Source organism: Frieseomelitta varia, unplaced genomic scaffold (assembly GCF_011392965.1).
Source record: "Frieseomelitta varia isolate USP_RPSP 00005682 unplaced genomic scaffold, Fvar_1.2 scaffold_30, whole genome shotgun sequence".
Classification (NCBI taxonomy): domain Eukaryota; kingdom Metazoa; phylum Arthropoda; class Insecta; order Hymenoptera; family Apidae; genus Frieseomelitta; species Frieseomelitta varia.
Genome location: NW_025110035.1, coordinates 183,176 through 203,125, shown reverse-complemented (window position 1 = coordinate 203,125; position 19,950 = coordinate 183,176). Strand labels below are relative to the sequence as shown.

The following is a 19,950-nucleotide window of genomic DNA, read 5'->3' as shown; positions in this document are numbered from 1 at the left end:
TATTAATCCTTTCTTCGATGCACCTCGCTGTGTTTGTAGTCAATCGTTTCAATACAAATCAGCGATCATCGAGCTGGCATCCGATTGGAGTTCAAGCGGAGTTGATAACACTTTGAGATCGTTAAATTTGTAACTGCTACATAATTCAGTTAAAATTATACTGCTGACAATTAACGTTAGAACGAAGGTTCCGCGAACTCACACAAACGTTACTACGGATGCTGACAGTTAGTTGTAGATTGTCTTCAAAAATAGAAGGATTCTCCAAAGTTATTTCTCAATTCGTTATTGTTCAACATTTGAACAGTTGATTTTCAACTTATCGTTACAAAAGTTAGAGCAGTTGGAGAAGTTCCAACGACTAGAAATAGCACTTAAAGCCGTTGAATTTCCTCGATCCGGTTCGGTGTACGACAGATTCTAAAATACTTTTCAACGGTACACTCCGAACGATCATCAGGTAAATTGAGACGCGACGTTTCTTCGTTAAAAACTCGCGTTTCCCCCCCTTGCGTGTCCAACGTCGTTTATCATTAAAATTTTCGCCCGAGCAGCAGAGTCGACGAGTGCTTACGCGATATGAATGAGGAATTAATTGCAGAACTCTGCGGGTCCACGATGCTTTGTCGTGGTAGTCGACTGCTGTTTGCATAAAGCTGCGAGCTCGCCTACTATGTTTGACATTTGCAAGAAACGATAAGGCTTTAAGCCCAATAGCACGTCTCTCTCTCGATACAATCGTGCCGCGTTTCCTCGCTAAACGGGTGAATGGAACACACTCGATTCAAATATTCACTGCATTAAGTGATTTGGAATTTACAATGTTTCTAACAGCGAATACACTCTACGACGATAAGATTGAAATTTGCCAGGGACTGAGGAGAATTATTCAGGACAAATTTTTTCGAATATTAAAGCGCGATGCTGGGATGATTGATTAATAAGATTTTGTTTTTTCAATGAGACAATATCGAATAGCCTTTTATCGGTTCCGACTAAATAAAACCTAAATTTTAACCCACTGAGTTGTTTCTAAGTTTGAAAAAAATTTAAAGGCTAGGTATTTTTACAGAACTGACGTTATTTAAGGTGAAGCAGTTCCTTTTCATTAGTTTCTTCTTATTCCTTTCGTTAGAGTATCTAGGTAATTAATTATTTGAGCAATCGATGTAAGTGCGAAATTTCCTGGTGAACAGTTCTCAAAGAGATGGAACATAACGGAAAAAAACAAACTCTATCTTTTGTTCTTACAAAAATACACATAGACTCCAAATTTTCCTTAAAGATCTCATCACGATCGACTCGATATCTACAATTCCTCTACCAAAAAAAAAAAAAAGAAAAAAAAATCCAGGAAAAAACCGAGTTGATTATAGGCTGAAGGCTAAAACGAATATAAATGAGCGCGATGTAAGAGGGAGATAGGAAACGTTTATCAGTAAATCAAGAGACGCGCGGAACAACTACTAGAGTCTGGCGGAGGCTCAGGTGGCGCATTATCGCGTCGATACCTTTCAAGGTGTCGGTAAACGAGGCAAGACATCAAGCTCTCGATAGAGAGTGGGCTCGTAAGCCGAGGAGAACGGCGTTACGAGAAAGAACAGGCCGGAACGCGCAAGGAACCTGGACGAAAACGAACGGCTGCGACGTGTAAACATTGGAATTGTACCGGGGAATTTCAATCCGGAGCCAACAATCGGTGAAAGAGGGGAGAGGGAGGAGGAGGTTTGAAGGCAATGTTTGCCGATGTCTCGAGCACAACCACGCGTCGTTCCTGGTTTATCGCTCGGTATTCGATATGAACGCCATTGAATCGAATTCGATCATAAACAGTGCGTGCAGCTGGAAGAAATCTCTGTGTAAACAACGATTTAATTTGATTCTGTAATTTTCACGGCTACGATAGATTGGATTAATTGGTAAACCCTCCCCCCACCTCGTCACCTGTGTCGTGCATCCGTTTAATCGGAATCGTGTTGCATGATACAATTGTTTGGCTTCGGTGGACAATCACCGATCCTCTGATAGATTTCTCTTGATAATTTTGACGCGTGAAATCGCCAAAGGAAATGAGAAACTTGTTCCTCTTTTTATTTTTTTTTATTTTTATTTATTTATTTATTTATTTATTTATTTTTTTTTTTTTTTGGTCACCGATGCGCTTCACAAATCGTTCGGAATTTGGTGACTGAAAGTGTGGTATGGAATGGTATTTAGAAAGCTTAAAACGTCGATTTAAAGGTTAAAACTGGCCGAATGAGATCTCCGTTTTGTCAAGGGTTTTGAAGAGTTCGGTTTCTAAATTTCGTTAAAAGAAATACTACCTTTTCACTTCGTGTCAAAAGGAATTAACATCAGGTGATTTTGATGTGACAAAGTTTCAAAATTAACAAACACGATCGATGAAAAATCATCACGAATAATCGACCGAAGATTTCAACTGCAATAATCATAAAGTTATTCAAAACGAACGAATTGCGGCAATTGTGCCGATTGAAATTCAAGAGAGCTGCAAACGTCGAAGCTTATATTACAAATTCATTTCATCTGCAACAAGCTGCTACGTACACATTTTTGACAAGAGACACATTTTTTGACATTTTTCTCCCCATGCTCGTTACACTGTCGGCGATGTGCGGCAAACCGCGCTTTTAGCTTTCAGGACAACTAAATTCCATTCCGCCATCTCGTTGGAAAAAAGAAATCCATCACGGTGTCTCTTGCTCGTTTTTTCTGGCGTATAGAAAATCGGTTGCTGGAACGCAATCACCGACACGTTCGGACTCCGGGCCAAAAACCCCCTGGAGAAAAACCGTACGCACGCCGCAATGGAACTGTTGTTTAAAATTAACGATGCCGGCGGCGTGCGTGCCGCTCGCGCAGATGGCTGCTAAACAATTATTAGCCCATTAACCTACGAGCATTAATTACCTCGAATTAAAGCGTAAATTTCTGTCCGCGTAATTACATGGCCAGCTTTCAACGACGAAGACGCAAGAAGCTGGCAAATGATCGAACATTTTCAAATATCATCGTTTATTCCGACGATCGGCAGAAAGAAACGGGCGGATTACATGGAAGCAGGGAATAATCAGTTTGGTGTAGAGGAACGCGCGTTAGCTTGACACTGAAGAATCAAAAAATCTCTCGCTGCCAGCAATAAAACGCACGAGCTGCTGCTGCTGCTGTTGCATATGGGTGCAATCAGAGTAATCATCCGGGTGGAATCTCATTTTTCGTGCCACGCGGCCACTGGTTCTGAGCAAGATACGTAATTACATTGCGTAATTAGCAGATAACAGAATAGCAGTCTCGCCTTCTCTCGCGCGTTTGTTGCGTGAACCACGTGCAAGCAAGCTTCACGAGATTTGGTGTAAAAATGACGCGACTGGCTCCGTTTTTCTTTTCAGAATTATTACAGTAAGATTTTTAACTCGTCGTACCAGAAACACCCCCTGGTAAATATCTCCTGGAAATTACAGTGTCTTATCTATGACTGGCTTTATTAGTTTCCTCTTCTTTTTTCTTCTTTCTCTTTTTTCACAATAGTCCAAAGATTCTTGTGTACAATTATTAACACACGGTTTATCTTTCTACCGAAAGTTACGATACTTTACAAATCTATCAAACTGGAACCATCAACCGTGCGCGCGAACGCGTCATCTTCGTCGTTTTACTCTCGTTATAAACCCTCGACGGATCAAAAGCGTCCTCGTTGATACGCATACACGTTCGACAACCCTAATTTCCACATTGTCGCAAAGTTTCTGGACCCGGCCTCCCCCAACGCGTCGCTTTTTGCTCGCAGCTGGAACTCGCAGTCTGCCGGAGCAACTCACCAGCCTTAACCGATATTTAAGCGAATTTCCATCGGAATATAACGCGGGATCAGGGAAAAAGAGGGAAAAGAGAGCGGAGAGAAATAGCGAGGGAAACGAGGGAGCAGTTTGTAGGATTCCGAGGATCTGGGCACCGATAGCGCGGCGGTAAGCCGTTTCGAAGGCCGGACGATCGTTTAGCCGGACCAGCGGGTGATTATCGAACCCTTTGGCCCGGCTGGTTCGCGATAGAATCCGATTAGACGATTTAAAATCGATGAGAGAGTGAACTCGTGACGGCTGGAAAAGGGGAGCAGAAGGGGGCTGATGGGATCGGGTAAAGGGGTGGAAACGCCACGGCGCGAGACGAATGGATGGACGTGCGACCGGATGGCGGCTCGCAATTACCATTCATTACTTTGTTGGGGCCAATTGACATAACTGATTGGTATTCGGCTGCCACACCACCCTCAAAGGACCCTCCGGTCCACGGGAACGGAGCTAATGCAGTTAGCCACGTCTGCGTCCAGTTACACACTCTCTCTCCAGATCGGACACGTCTAGATCCGACGCGTACATGAATTCGTCGTCTCGGAGCTCTTGTTACAATGCCGCTTTTTTTTTCTACTCGACTGCGCAAACAACCTCGCGCGCCCCGTTGATGGCTTTTTGAATACCGCCGCAACTGGATCCGTTGTCCGCGAAAGTTCATACGGGACTGTGTGTAACGTGAATCGAGTACGGCGAAACACTCGTACTCGTCCCGGGGTTATCAAATTTATAGCAGCGAGCAGCAGCGGATTTTCTGCCGCGTGTATCCACGGTGGAATTCAGTTTACGCATCTGTGCGAGAATTAAGATTTCAAAAGTCTCGAAAAAAGACAGGCTTGTTTCTCTTGTAAAACCGTTCGATTCTTTTAGACTATGTTTACGCGACGTTTCCTCGCAACTGATGAAAGAATCTGTAATATACTGTTGGGAAGATCATCCGTTTAATCGAAGGAATTACTTTCTTGACGAAGCAGGGAGGTTGCGCGCCTCGTGCTATTGCACGAAGTGCCCATCGATTCGCGATTGAAAGCAACGGGAGGAGGAAACGCGGAGAAGTGCGCGAGGCGAATTCGTCGGAAGTTGCTTGTTCGCGTCCCGAACGAGACAATCGACAATGCTCAAAGAGAGACGTTTCAGTGAACGGCCTTAACTTCGTTACAGAGAGCGTTTGAAACAAAAGTTCCAGCCCCGGGCTGGAAACTCACTGGCCCGGTCGCGTTTATGATAATTAAATGACACGCTATTAACCATAAAAGCGTCGCAACGACAATATACGCGCGCGACGAAACAGCCCCGCCACCGCCCCAAGTTACTTTACGACGCGACGTTACAACGAGTCGGTGCCTTTCGACTGATAATATTTTAACGTGATAGGGAAGTTCGTTTAACTTTGCCCGGAAGGGCAAAGCGAAACAGCGCCGGCTGACGAATTAGAAATGACGCTCGAAACGTTCGTCGCCCCGTTTTTCCCCTTTCGCCTTTCCACTTGTTTTCTTGCCACGTTCGACCGAGGAGAACATTTTTAATTAGCTGGCTAATTAGCACGCTGCACGCGCTCATATTGATTAACGCGGCGGTTCTACTTTGTTCGGAAGTTTTATGATTTCCAACAACGCTCGGCGACAATAACCGACTCGTCGCTTCGATAAACAACTCGTTGGAACGACGGCAATAATTTTTTTTCAAAATTAGTGCGTGCCGCGTATTCGGGATTCTTGGTACGAGTAATCTTGGAACGGAAACTAAATACTCTGTGCAACGAAAGTTGATCTATTAATAACAATTAATGTATTACAAACTTTGTGCCTTAAATTATATGTAATGTAATTTTGTATAACAATGAACCATTGCTGTTATAAATCTAAAAATCTTGGTCGTCGACGATGGACGTTGGAAATGAAAATTGTCCTAAGAATACGGGGGAAAATACGGTCGGTATTTTTTTGTCGGAGCGTAATCTAACAAGAGTAATCTAACGACGATGCAAACGAATCGAACACGGCTCGCGCGTCAACTCTTATCTATCACTATTCACTATTGAATCAAAGCGGGGAAGTTGGCGCGTGGAAAAAAGAAGGGAACGAAGTAGGCGACAGGGGGAAAATTGAATTTCATTAATGAAAAACGTTCGCGCGTGGCGAAATCGCCAGAAATCACTGACGCGTTTTATTAGTTATCGCATATCCGCCGGAGATTTCGATTCCCGGGGGTACTTTCAACGCAGACGGAAAAAAAGCTGTTATATTCGCCACGGTCGAATTCTCGGCGAATTTATATCCCGCCTCGATCGCTATTTACGTATAAATAAAATACTTGGGAAGAACGCATTACGCATTTACGTTACGCTGCATGTTAGTTTAGCAAAAGCTTGGATTTAATTGTTTATTACGAACGACATTATTCCGCGAGTTGGAACAGAGCTGGCTAACAGCGAAACACGTGACACATGGCGTTTAATTATCAAAAATATTCCGAGTTAAAGTTCAAAGTACGATTTCGCTCTACCCAGTATCCATCTTCCCTTCTTTGCAATAACAATAATTTAGATTGATGAAACAGTCTAGACACGATTGAGAGAATTAGAATTACTTTTGAACAAACAGAGTTCGTACACGTGACGTAAATAAATATCAAAACGAGAAAGTATCAAATCAGCATCAAAAATTCTCGCTCTCAAGTGCGATTGGGCGTTTTGGTATCAAATTAATCGAACGTCATCACTATTCAACCGTATCTCCGCCGAAGCTTTGTTCAGTTATCGCGAAATCACGAGAACCCTTCTTCTCGATCCGGACTCATTCAACCGGAATCGCTCATCATCTTGGAAACCCGTACCACCGACGGAGCAAGAAGCTTCTTCCCGGGGCGAGGAAGCGATCGTTCAACGTCGTTGACAAGGAGGGGGTGCAAAAACTGCGCGACGGATGCAGCGAGCGCGCGCGCGCGCGCGTTAAACGGTGAAACATTTCAACTGGAATTCGGAGAAACCTGGCTTCACTCCTGAAGGGTGAGGCGGCTCGGTTCTAAGTGGCTCCGAAATTCCAGAAGACGCCGATGCGCCTGAAGTATTAGCCGCTATTTATCAGTTAACTTTCCGTTCTGGTCGACACTTCCTCGAAAATATCGCTTAGTCAGGACTCGGAGCTGGAGGCTGTGGCTGGAGAACAGAAATTCGAGGGAGAGGGAAGCTAAGAATCGAGCTCGAGAGGAAACTTTACCGTTCCAAGGGAGATATATCTTTGGACTTCTTTCGTTTTGACACCGTAGCTTGGTTCGAGAAGTTTTAATGATTCCTACCAGACTGTTCGCCCTAATACGTCCGGGATGACGCCTCGGAGAATTGATGGATCTCCGCAAAACACGCCACTTCGATCCGAAGTATTTTCTCCTATTTCACGTGCGTTTAAATGCCGACAATCGCGTAGAGAAGAAAAAACAACTTGCTACTTGTCGTGGCAAGTAAAAAGTCTCTGACGTGTGTTGAAAATCGTCAAACAGTTGTGCCTGTTCGATTGGAGGATTCACTGCGCTAAAAGTCGCGCGTGGTCGTATCGACGATATTGATTCGCTGATCGCTAATGGCGGACGTTCAGTCGACAGAGTTCAAAGGGGATAGTACTAGAAGTCAATTATGGATGAAAAAAAAACCGACACCGAGGCGGAACATTCGATAGAAAAAACGCATGATCGTGAAAACGCGGGCGATTCGTCGCGGTGAAGAGGCAGGGAGGAACGATGGTTCTGCGACGATGGTGGGCGATCGAAAAGCAATCAAAAACGCGAGAACGCGAGGCCAGTTATCGAGGGCGTCGGCGTTGGAAATGCACGCGGACGAACGTACGGTGCGGATAATCGAACTGGCCACCGGCGTCCGCGTTCCCCGGACCACGTAAAAATGCGAACTTTATCCGCGACATGAATACTAATTGGCGACAGGAGCGTATTCCGCCGCGGCAATGGCTGCGGCCGGCGCACTTTTCCAAAGCTCCGCTTAATTCGGCCCGATGTCATTAACGTTTGTGATTCGCCGATAAATTATTCAGGATAATTGGATTCGGCCCGAGGTATAAAATCCGCCGGTCAATACAGTATGACCTGCCTCGGGGGCCGGCCGATCGCGAAAACCAATACACTCGATCGACACTCTCCGGGGGGACGTTTCACACCGCACTAGCAAACACGACAGAACAATCGGGATCCGATGTTTACTATTTACCGATAGAACGATAGCTTATCACCGAATCGTGAGCAAGGCGCCCTTGAATCCTTGGAAACGCTGCGGAGCACGTGCTCTCCGCTCCGTGATCATCCCGGTGCGTTGCATGCTGATAGATTCGCTGGTTTAGCGGCCGAACGATGGAGCATTGATTGAGAATCATACGAAAGTAACGTAACTTCGATCGTTTGTAAAGCGAGTTTTTCAAGAAATTTTACTACAGTAAAAATTACATATTATAATAAATATTATTATTATAATATAATTCTATAATATTACTAATTTTAATATAGTATAGTATAGATTCAATAGTTTATCTCAAATAACACAGTGAACGATTAAACGTGCAAGTAATTAATATCATTCGTATTTTTATCATAATCATTAAATATAACGATGGCATATTTAAAATAACAGTCGAAAGAAATGAAATTTTTCAAATAAGTGACAACTAAATTGATACAGCTTATAATGAGTGGCACCTTCAATCTTCTGTATAACTTCCACCATACAACTCGATACGATACGAATGATTTATACAATTTTTTTATTTTTACTTACCACCTCTGAATGATGCATTCCTTTATCTCCTGAATTGTGTTAAATTGTTGATTACTGGCGTAAATAGCTCGTGGCAATTTTCCCCAATTTTCTATAATATTTAAATCGAGAGACCTTGCAGGCTAGGGGAGAACAGGTATATTTCGAGGCATATTGTGAGAAATCTCCCCAACGCGAGTTACGTGATCTCTAATTTCAACAGTTCAATTAAATATTTGTACATCACACCATTCGTTCGATGATCAATGAACTGCACATCTGTTCGTCCATTATACCAATTGCAGCCCGTAACATAATACTGTCTCCACCCATTTGTCGACGAATTTTTGACGACTGTTCTTTACTAACATCGTGGAAGTAGCAATTAAAGCTATCAGGGTCGTCCAAACGATATCTTTTCTCGTTGGAATATAAGTATGTATTTTTTGCCGTCGTATCTTCCAACGTGCTCCTTCGCAAAGTTTAAACGATCCATTTTGTGCTTTGCTGCAAGTTCTTCTCAATTTTCCTCCGTACAAGTTGTTCACGTATGTGAATAACACGACGTACATTTCAGACATTAGTTTCAGACGCCTGCTTCTCGAGCAATTTGTCTTGCTATTTGAGGAGGAATACGAGAGACGGTACGAAGAATTCCTCGTTTTTCACGCGTAGTCAATGCAGATGGACGAACAGTGCTCCATTTTTGTCCATAATTTCTCTACATTGTTCGAAGCAATTTTCGAAATAGAAAAGTTTCGATCCTTTAAAGTAAAGAGAACTGCGCGAAAAGAATTTCTTCTTGGCACAACTTCCTTCCGCGTCCCGCGGCTGGCAATACTTTGATGATATTCTGTGGCAGGTTCGGACACGACTGAACACGTTATTGCTTAGAACTCTCCAAGGCGACTGATAATTGTTATGAAAGCGTGTTGTCCTTTCTCCCCACTCGTGTCTCAACATATCCCAAGAAATTGTTGTTGAACGAACTGTTTATGTACAGCGTCGATGAATTCTCGGAAGCTACGAACGTGTCGTTCCAAATTCGGTCCGACAGCGTTGTATATAAATGCGCGTGCTTCTGAATGATGATGGGAAGATGTAAGAAATGGGAACAAGTTTCATCGTGAGACAATACGTTTATCGTTTGCTAATAAAATACCAAAGTTCCTGGAATAAGAATATCGCGATGAATAGATGAAAAAAGCGTCGAGTATAAAAGTTACCAATCGTCACACGTACGCGTCAATTTCTCCGTCTATCACTGTACAATATAATATCACAACGTCGTTAAAAATCATCTAAACTGCGTAGTTTCGTGGATTTATGGAGAGTTTGAAAGTACACAGAATACTTTTTACATTAATTATTTTTATTTCCACTCGTAAAATTTTTCACAAATATCCGCAGTCTAGATAAACGTTATATTGAACTTTAATATTTTTGGCTGTGTCGTTTATTTCAGTTGTTTGTTCAAAGAATATTATTATCTGTATTATTACGTATCAATTTTGCAGGTATACCTGGACTGTGGGCATCGGGCAACGAGGTTCGTTCAACCAGTCAAGGATAGTCAACCCCGAATAGGATTCACGCGACAAGCGAGGGGTGAGTTTGACTATTTCTAGTGTGGCCGGTTACGTGCTTCGATTTTATGATAATGCTGCCTCTCCCGTGCTAACGAGGCGAGCGCTCGTCGCCCGATAACCCGTAACCAAGTGTTACGACATCGTCCTCGAAATTTAATTCTCTTTACTAACGGATTAATTAAGGAACACACACTCTTGTGTGTTGTGAAACCTATGCAACCGCTTGCTCGCCGCGCAACCGGTTCTTCCCCTTTGAGCGATGAAATTACCAGAAAAGGTAAAGAAAAACAAAAGGAGGGGAAAAAAAAGAGAGAACGGAGAAGGGAAGAAAGAAAAGCGAAGGAGAATTGCATCGCGCGGCAATCCTTTGAAAACGATGGCGTAGTTCCGAGTTCTCCGGCTCAGAAAATTCACGGTCCGCGGAATGAAAGGAAAGGAAACAGGCGTCGAAAGCGAACGGCACAAGGGAGAAAGACGCCGCTGCCGGAAGCCAGCAGGCGGAGAGGAGGCCCAAGAGGAGGCCGCAAATTAATTAAGAGCCTGTGAGTTACCGCGCGGCAAATAAGACGAGAGTTGCAGGATGTTCGCCGTCAAAATATTTGGTACAGATTGCTGGGCTCACGCTGGAACGCCGGCGATGACTGTGCGATGTTACTTAGCCCGGGAATGAAATTTTGTCTGAAAATGTTTTAATATAGAGCTCGCCTTCGTGCCTTCGTAAAAATCGAGGACTTTCTTATTTCGTCGTCGTGCCCTCAGTCAACGAGGGATCATATAATTTTGCCTCCGGAGCCACCGGAGAGATTGAATTTGTCATCAGCAACATCGTTTCCTTCGTATATCGAGAGCTAACTGCTTGGACGACTAAGCTTGGAAGAAAAAGTCAAGTAATAATAACCACATATTCGTATCCTTTTAATTGTCGATTCTGAACGATTCACGTTCATATTTCTATCTAGGTTCGATTTCTTTAACCACAATGTTTGGTAAAAGATTCCGGCCGAAGGGTAATTTCATTCTATCGTTGGAATAAAGAGTTTGCAAATGTAACGTGAACTATAATTACAATATAATGCAAAATATCGGAAAAAATTTTTCCAACGGACTCTGGACTCTCCAGACAGTCGCTGCATGCTATTAAAAACGTAAATTGGATAGCAAAGATCCCATTTATCGAGTCGAGGAACATCGAAGAATCGTTTTCGAATGTTTGTCGTCTATCGTGACAACCGTTCGCCAAATCCTTGAGGGAGGAGGGCAGAGAGGGAACCATGCACCGACGTGGCATGATTGATCCTATCGCGGGGAAAACGTAACTGGTATGTACAATGCCGGAAGAACAAAGGCGCCACACGCGCAAGAAGAACGACAGCGAGAGGAGAAAAAGACGTCTGCGTCGATTCTCGGCGGGGGAGGATGCGAAAGCACGTTGCGAATACATGCGCGATGTGTACACAAATGAAGTCGATGGTGTGCACGAGGGCCGCGCATCTCTTCCAAGTGTCTCGGCGACGTCTGAAAGAGGAAGAGAAATAACGGGAACAAGAGACAGCAGGATAGGTTGAAGAATGTGCACTCAACGTGATTGGTGCAGCAGCGTGGCGGTGCACACTGGAGGCTGTCTGCATGAAAACTTGAGAATTTCCACTCGGGCACTCGTATGCGTACACGGGGGCCTCCAACGGTATGCCGCCTCTCGCCACCTCTCGCCATCACCGCCCCATCTACATAGCTCGCTGCGTCTTCTGGAGAACGACCAAACAATGCTCTCCACTTTCTCTCTACCGGCTACCAGCTTGACGGAAAATTTCGAGGAATTCAAGCCGTTATTGCCAGATGTTGTTACCTACGATTCGTGTGACGCGACACGAGTTGACTTGCCATCGACGTTAACTCTATTCTCGGGTCCCGTAATAATTTTTTCAAAACCAGTGGATTTGATACAACGTTACGCAGTAGTATTCGTACGCTCGATTTTAAACTGACGATTTGCGCGACGACGAACAAATGATATGTTTCATTTCGGATCAGTGAAGATACTTCTCCTCTCGAAAGTTTTTTTTTCACCGTCGTTTTGAAGATTAAAGTCTGCCCTTTAAATTTTGTTTCCTCATAACGTTACGAGAGATAAAAATATTGACTATTTTTGATATTGTTTCGCAAATATTTTCGTGTATGCTGTGCACACGAAATTCGATTTCGCAAAAGAAAAGGAAAAATTTTCAAGATAATAAAAAGAAGGGAAATCCTTTCGACACAAGCCCGACTTTATAAATATTTTGGAATGAAAAAAAATGTCGTGTCAAGCGACACGAACGACTAGGTAATACTGTAAAATGAAAAATGCTCGTTCGTTTCGCTTTTATCGTGACGTAATTAAAATTGAAATTAATTATTCCGCCTCGCGGACGAAACATATGACTTTCGTGTTTGACGAGTCAAAAATTCGTACCGCGGAAGTCTGAAGTTCGCAAAAAGAGGAAGATAACAATTCGGAGATAACGATTTCCCCAGAGATGGAAGAAGCTGCTTCTCCCGGAATAATCGAGGGAACTTCGGATTATGGTGGAATTAACGGACCAACTTGGCCAAACTAATTTTTCTTCTCTCTCGGTTCCCGTTGAATCCCCGCAAATTTCAAGTATCGCGGTACTTTTAATCGGTACATTACCACACAAAAGAACAAAAATCTCTCCCACCTCAGACATCCGAGTGACTTAAAGGACGCCGCGGTCTAATTATTCTATGAATATTCGAGGATTCGCGAATTGGCTCCACCGGAGCTAAATAATTCAATTACGTTAAATTCACAAATGGACAGTTAATTAACGAACAGCGAATCGGTAGTCGCTTCCTTCGGAGGAGGATCGCGCGTCGAAAGTAAAAACGGCCAGATCTATTTTAACCGCGACGAATTTATTCACGACCAACGAATTTACTCGACTTTGAGAGTGCTCAGCGTCAGCTGGCCTCTAATCAATTATTCCGATTAATTATTCTCATCAACCACGCACAGTCAATTCTGAATTTACATTTTAACCGCGTGTTCTCCGGTGTTCTTTTTACTTTAGAACGACCATTTACAATCGGCGACGAAATTGGCAATTCGCTGACGACGCAAGATTGGAGTAATTTGTCGCGTTTTAAAGGCACGCTCGCTCACTTATTTATCGACGTGGTGTCATAACTGTGGGAACGAGCGCGCCGGTGAAAATTCGCGCCGCTTAATATTTCACGAACGAGAGGAGAGATTCAGTTTTTTTTTTTTTTTATTTTTAATCGCACCGACAAACCAACGACGCGTCGCGATAAAAATTCTAACGCGCGATTAACCACTTTGTTCTAAACGATCGTAATCTTGTTAACAGGCTTTTCGCGGCTGGTATTCGCGCAGTTTCGCCGTTTCTGGCGCGAGTAATTATGAAAGTTCGCTGTCCGCGCCCCATTGCCGGAGGTTCGTTAAATTTTCAGAGAAGCGGTGACGCGACCCAGCTTCGAAACAACGTGAATCATAATTCTACTCGAAAAGGGAAAAAAGTACATGTGAATGATATTTTTATTGGAATTTAACCTTTGTCCACTTTACTAATGGATCATTAATTCGTGTTAATAATATAATTTTCAATCTTGAGAAAAAAATATGTAGACATTCCATATATTAAAACTATAACGTTCAAATGAGCAAGACGCTCGAGGGTAAAAGAAAGGCATTAGGACAAAATTTATTAAAGTGAAATTAAATAGGACAAAATTTATTAAAATATGCTATGCCACACCAGCAACATCGTACAGCAACGCTCAATTTTCATGATCTGACCAATATATATTGAGACTGGTGAACAGAACGCTACTCTCTTTGGGAACAAGTAATGAATTTGTCAAAGCTAAAGTACCAGGGCGAAGATTCGAGCCAATGCTAGCTGCGTAAACTATCAGGAGAGGGGGAACGTTCCTGGAAGAAATGTTCACAGCGGCAGGTTTGTTGGAGCGGTTGGTCATAACAATAACAGTGTCGTTCCCTAAAACGCGGCTGATACTCAAAATTCTCTTATCGTACACCTCGACCTTCAACTCGCCCCGTTCGATCACCGACTGTCTCTTTATGCTCCTCAGACTCTTGAAAACTTGATAGTGAGAATAGTACTCTGCCTTCTGGTGTTTTAGATTCAAAGTTTTGTAATTCGAATGGACGGGCAGCCAGGTTTTATTATTGCTGGAGAAACCGGCGCTGGTGGTATTGTCCCATTGGTAGGGCGTTCTCTCGGGATCTCTGGATCTCAAGTAGTACCTGGCGGGGCCGGAGTTGCAGCCAGCCGGATCAACCGTCTCGGCGTATGTAAAGTTCCTGTCTTCCATTCCGATCTCGTCGCCGTTGTAAATGACTGCTATGCCAGGCAGAATCATCGCTATCATGGTGATCTCGTCGGCTCGATGTCTACCGAATCTCGAGGCCACGCGATGGTTGTCGTGATTGCCCACCACCCAGTTCGCCACTTTGCCTTCCGGCACAGCCTTCATCCACCTGTCGATCATTCCTTTGAAGTCCATCGCACTGGAGCTGTTGTGCGCGTCGGTGATGAACATGAAGTTGAAGGGAACAGTGGATCCAGAGTTGTAGTACTTAACGGTTAGCTCGTGAGAGGCGTACGCTTCGGTGAGGATCATCTTCGGGTCGGTGTTAGTATGAGCCGAGTGGTCGTCCATCAGCTTTCTCCATGTCTTCAGCACGTCATACGTCTCGTTCAAATCCTTTGTGTAAATGTGCACCAAGCTGTCGTAATCATTTTTGGGAATGTCTGGCCTGTTGGCGCTCGGCTCGTCCCGAAACTGACTGTCCTCGAACATGTGATTGATGGCGTCGATGCGGAAACCGGAGACGCCGCGGTTCATCCAGAAGGTCAACACGTTCTTCATCTCCTCGCGCACGGCCGGGTTCCGGTAGTTCAAGTCCGGTTGACCAGCGGCGAACTGATGCAAATAGTATTGCTTTCGGTCGTTGTTCCACTCCCAGGCGGAACCTTGGAAGTTGCTTAACCAGTTGTTCGGCGGTTGTCTCTTCCCATTGACGTACTTGGCGTTGCGCCAAACGTAATACTCGTCGTACGGCTTGATCTTCTTGATGCTGTTCTTGAACCAGGGATGTTCGTGAGAGCTATGATTAGGCACGAAGTCCATGATCACCTTGAGCCCGAGGGACTTGGCCTTGGCTACCAGTCGGTCGAAATCCGCCAACGTTCCATAAGTTGGATCGATATCCGTGAAGTTGGAGATATCATAGCCGAAATCTACTTGCGGACTCTTGTAAATCGGGGACAACCAGAAAGCGTCCGCGCCGATGTCCGCCACGTGCTCCAACTTGCTCGTAATACCGTTCAGATCGCCGATACCGTCTCCGTTGCTGTCTTTGAAGCTCCTTGGATAGATCTGGTACACGACGGCATTTTTGTACCAGTTCGGGTTCACCGCCGCGCTCAACGCGACGAACAGGAAACACGTTAGAATCGTTAGTCGAAGCATGGTGAATTACTGAGCCAGAGGAGACACTGACTCGAGTCTTTATAAACCGACTAATTGTGCAATCTGTTTAAGTGCACGCTGTGACTACTTGTTTATCGAATTTCTTTCGTTCGATATAAAAGATAAAAAACAATCCAAGTTTCGTGTAGCTGATGACGAGGAGATAATCACGTACTTGAATACTATCACAAACATCGATTGAACGATTTTCGTAGAAAAGAAACTTTCCATGGCAAAATATGTTTACTACGTTCATCATCATCAGTTTGTTCAAGATTATGCTCGTATAAACGAATATGTGCGTAAATGAATGTCAGTTTCTTTTTCACTTAAAAATTATTTCGACAAAGGATTCTTTTCCAATGATATAAATTGCACCTTCTTCTTATAAATGGAATGTAACCACCATGTGAAAATTAACATAAAGAGAACAAACTGGTTATTCGCAGGAAGTTCTACATTTTTCATAAATGGAGTACAATTATCATCTGGTGATAAGATTTTTTGATATGTACAGCCACTCGAGATATACGATAAATTTTTGAAACTGCGCGTGCATGCACGTGCCACAATTTTCATCATGCTTTGGCTAATTACGTGGCCAATTACGTTTCAAATCACTTTCTTTCGCCGAATAAATTCACCGCTCATCAGCATCGTTACAAGTTTCTTTAATCTTATCTGCAGGAATTCAATTATCGACGCGCAAACGTAAAACTCGAGACGCTTTGAGTAGCTTCATTTCCAAAAGGCCAATACTATCGGAGCATCGTTATTCCTTTTTCAACTCAATTAATTGCAAATATATCTCACGTAATAATTTATCAACTGATTACATTAATAAAGTAACAAGTTGCCGATACAATCGTGTTACAGATTTCTGTTTTATGATTTAATAATTTTTCCTCGATAAACAGAGCAAGTTTATTTATAGAGTTATTCATTTATTAATATATATAATTAATCAATTACTAATAATTATTAATATCAATTGTTTGCGTTATTGTCAATATTTGTAGTAAACTCGTTACCACTATTATTCAAAGATATTTATTAATATCGATGATTTGTATATATTTACGAAAAATTAGTTCCATCAAATTCGATATTGCAAAATCGTTTCGCAAAATTTATTAAAACAGCAATAATAGCTTCGTGAATCGTGAAGAAGTTAACTTCAAGAACAGGTCTAGAAAAATTTTCAAAATCCATATAGAAAATGAAGACCTGTCTCTTCGGAAATGATCGATTTTGTCAGACGAAGAGTCCTTTTTCATCGGCATAACGAACCGCCTTGACTGTCTATCGAAACAGATAATGGAAATTGCGTTGTTTCGATGGAAACGGGGAAAGTTCAATCTATTAGGGAACAATGTTAGTTTCAATTTCAAACAGAGACACTCAGCGACAAGAACGGTCTAACAAAGAAAGAATGATACAACATCGTATAAAATGCAGCACGCCACAATAGGTTGAAAGCACTGTTCGGAAGCTATTTCTATACATTGTATTCGGAACGAGGCTTTTATAACCGGCATTACCCATAACAATCCCTAATTGAAGTGAAAAGAAAAACGACTGAATCGACTCGATCGGTATTATTCATACGGGAATAAAGAGTCGAACAAAAATATTTGAAACCCGTGCAGTTGAAAGGCAATTTTTTTTTTTATAAAGACGAAAGGAGGGGAAGGGCGGTTAAAGTACAACGTGACTTTTTCTCATTTTCTTTTTTTTTTTTTTTTTCTTTAATCCACGCAATTCGTAACGATTTATCAAAATTCCAAACCCCCTCGGCAACGCTAAAATTTTCAATCGGTTTCTCCGGTGTGCACCGGCCGCCATTAGAAACACGCAGTTTTGCAAAACAAGCCGCGCATAAAGATAATCAACCGGTGTTCCCTACCTGACTGCCAGTATTCATCAAGTTTGAATGATATCGTTGTCCAGCTAGGAAAAAAGAGAGAGAGAGAGAGAGAGAGAGAGAGAGCATCGCAGTCTATTTTTTTTCATCGATCAATCCGGCTCGCACGCCCACGGATAAAGGAAACGTTTTTCGGACCGGTCGCAAAAATGTTTTCTGACACGCATTGTTTCGATGGTACGCGAGCAACGATATATACGAGTGAAATAGAACATGGCCCGCGTCGATTCCGGAACCACGGTTCAATATCCGACCTTTGCCAGAGGAATGACTTTTTTCGATCATCCAGAGATCATCCGTATGTATAGACCTCTTCCAGACGAGACGCCGAAGACGAAAGAGAAACGAGAAATACTTGATACGTAGAAACATTTCCTTGATTTAATCTTGGCTTTGATATGGGTAGAATTATTGAACAATAACTTTGAAAAGATAATTCAATTAAAACTCGCAGCAATATAATTCAGCATTAAACCCGAAGAACATTAGCAGGGCAGGAAGAAATAAAATTATCTATCCTTTACGTAACTCGAGCCAATCAGTCTCAGTGACTGCGATAATTTTCTGTCGATTAATAAACGTAATAACCCAAATAGAATAAATCCTCGGTAGCAACATTCAGATACAATAAAACGAGGATATATGCGTCGTGCGAAACGACACTTCTACGGGTGATTTACGTTGGAAGATGTATGCGCCCGTAGATTTCGCAGGAAGCAAGGACTAACATGCAGGTACTCGTGCAGAACCGGAGCTGCTGTTGCAGGAACAAAGTTTCAGCTAGAGCATTATTTCTGCGTGTAATTTTCTTCTCGGCTTATTGCGAACTGCATTCATTCATTGTTCATACCGGTGCCGGGGGCAATTTCACCGAAACAATGAATTATTCATACTGTAAACATTCATTCTTTCCCTCCCCCACTTTATAGTTATCAGTCTCTTCAGTGTTCCACTAGTGTTACACTTTTTTTTTTTTTCGGACAGCGTTTTAATCGGAGCCGTTTCATTTTTTAGCATAGAAATAACTATACCGAACTTTGTGCGGCCATTTTTTTCCTTCCCGTCTGCAATTAGTCTCGGAGAGAAAAATAATTGCAGCAAGTAGCATGCAGCGGCGGAGGCTTTACACCGAGGTTGAAAACTGAAGCTTGGTTAAGTAGAATCATCTATTGATCTAACCGAGCCAACGAGGGTTGTATGCATTCAACGAGCACTTGCGTCGTTCTTTTGACATCGATCTTCATTACGCTTGATAATTTAACGACGCATCGTGGTTCAAAGCCTCGAGAATGCGTAGCAGAAGTTATCACGCAGTTTTTAAGATATCAATGTACAAAAATGCACGTAATATATTGAAAAATATGAAGAACATCTAAGATAGAGTATGAATTATTTTACATCAAATCGGTCACTTCTTGACGTCCATATTGGTTTCTTTTAAAGATGAAATACGATCCATTCCACGTCAAATTAGTTCGATTCATCATTTCACCGGTTGCAAATTTATTTAAGAAACGAAGGACTTTTCAATCAATTCATATCACCGAATTATATTTTTTAATATTAAAAGGTACTCGCTTAGTACTCTCTCATCGTTATTTTTCTCATTTCTAGATTCTAGAATCTTATGAAATTTCACGAAATTGAAATAATATGATATATCGTGATAAATCATGATAAATTGTCACCTGCTTCCTAATAGGTTAAGAAATACGAATCTTTGAATCCTGCTCATTTCTACGAAGTCTTACTGCACTCAGGAATTTCTACTATCTAATCTCGATTACTCAAATAAAATTTTTACCAGCGCACTAACTAAATTTGATATCTATCCAAATATATAAAGATACTACTGAATAAAAATTACCCTCTTCTTTTAAAGAAAGAATTGGAACAAAATTTAATTGGTTCTCGTATCTCTTTCAAAAAAAAATTTTTAATTACTCGCCTCGAGTAATGTCCAAAACTTGACAATTGATCAATTTTAGAGAAGCTCGTCGAAGAATGAACGCGTTAAAAAGACCCGTTGGCGAAACAAAGTTACGTGAAAAATAATTATGGGGAACATAGTTGCACAGGCGTTAGCGCGCGGTTAGCCGTAGGCTGAGTTTGGTGTTTCGAGTTAATTTCCATAGATTTGCGGCACGCAGGGTGCGACAGGGTGTTTTTCACGATGTGCGATCGCTTCGAAAGGGCAATGCGAGACGAGGGATTAGCGCAGCTCTGTTATAACGAGGCCACGTTATGTCAGCCACCCTTGCTACCAAGGGATAGTCAAACAACCCCCTCGCAGTT

At 42.6% G+C, this 19,950-nt stretch overlaps 2 protein-coding genes across 5 annotated transcripts in view; one reads left to right on the top strand and one right to left on the bottom strand.

The window, feature by feature from the left end:
- The window catches only part of LOC122529664 (protein artichoke-like), a 223,628-nt gene that overhangs the window by 158,487 nt on the left and 45,191 nt on the right, over positions 1-19,950 (top strand). For 2 of the 4 annotated variants that reach the window (XM_043655994.1, XM_043655991.1), the window contains one exon: positions 10,143-10,233. The exons of 1 other annotated variant lie outside the window; for it this stretch is intronic. The gene's annotated coding sequence lies outside the window, so the exon portion shown is untranslated. Of the gene's footprint in view, positions 1-10,013; positions 10,234-19,950 lie in introns of those variants that run through there. One more of the 4 variants, XM_043655990.1, reaches the window with a different exon arrangement.
- Positions 13,487-15,761, bottom strand: LOC122529665 (maltase 2-like). Its single transcript, XM_043655996.1, has one exon. It carries the CDS (start codon positions 15,729-15,731, stop codon positions 14,013-14,015), a length of 1,719 nt encoding a protein of 572 aa, XP_043511931.1. The 5' UTR covers positions 15,732-15,761; the 3' UTR covers positions 13,487-14,012.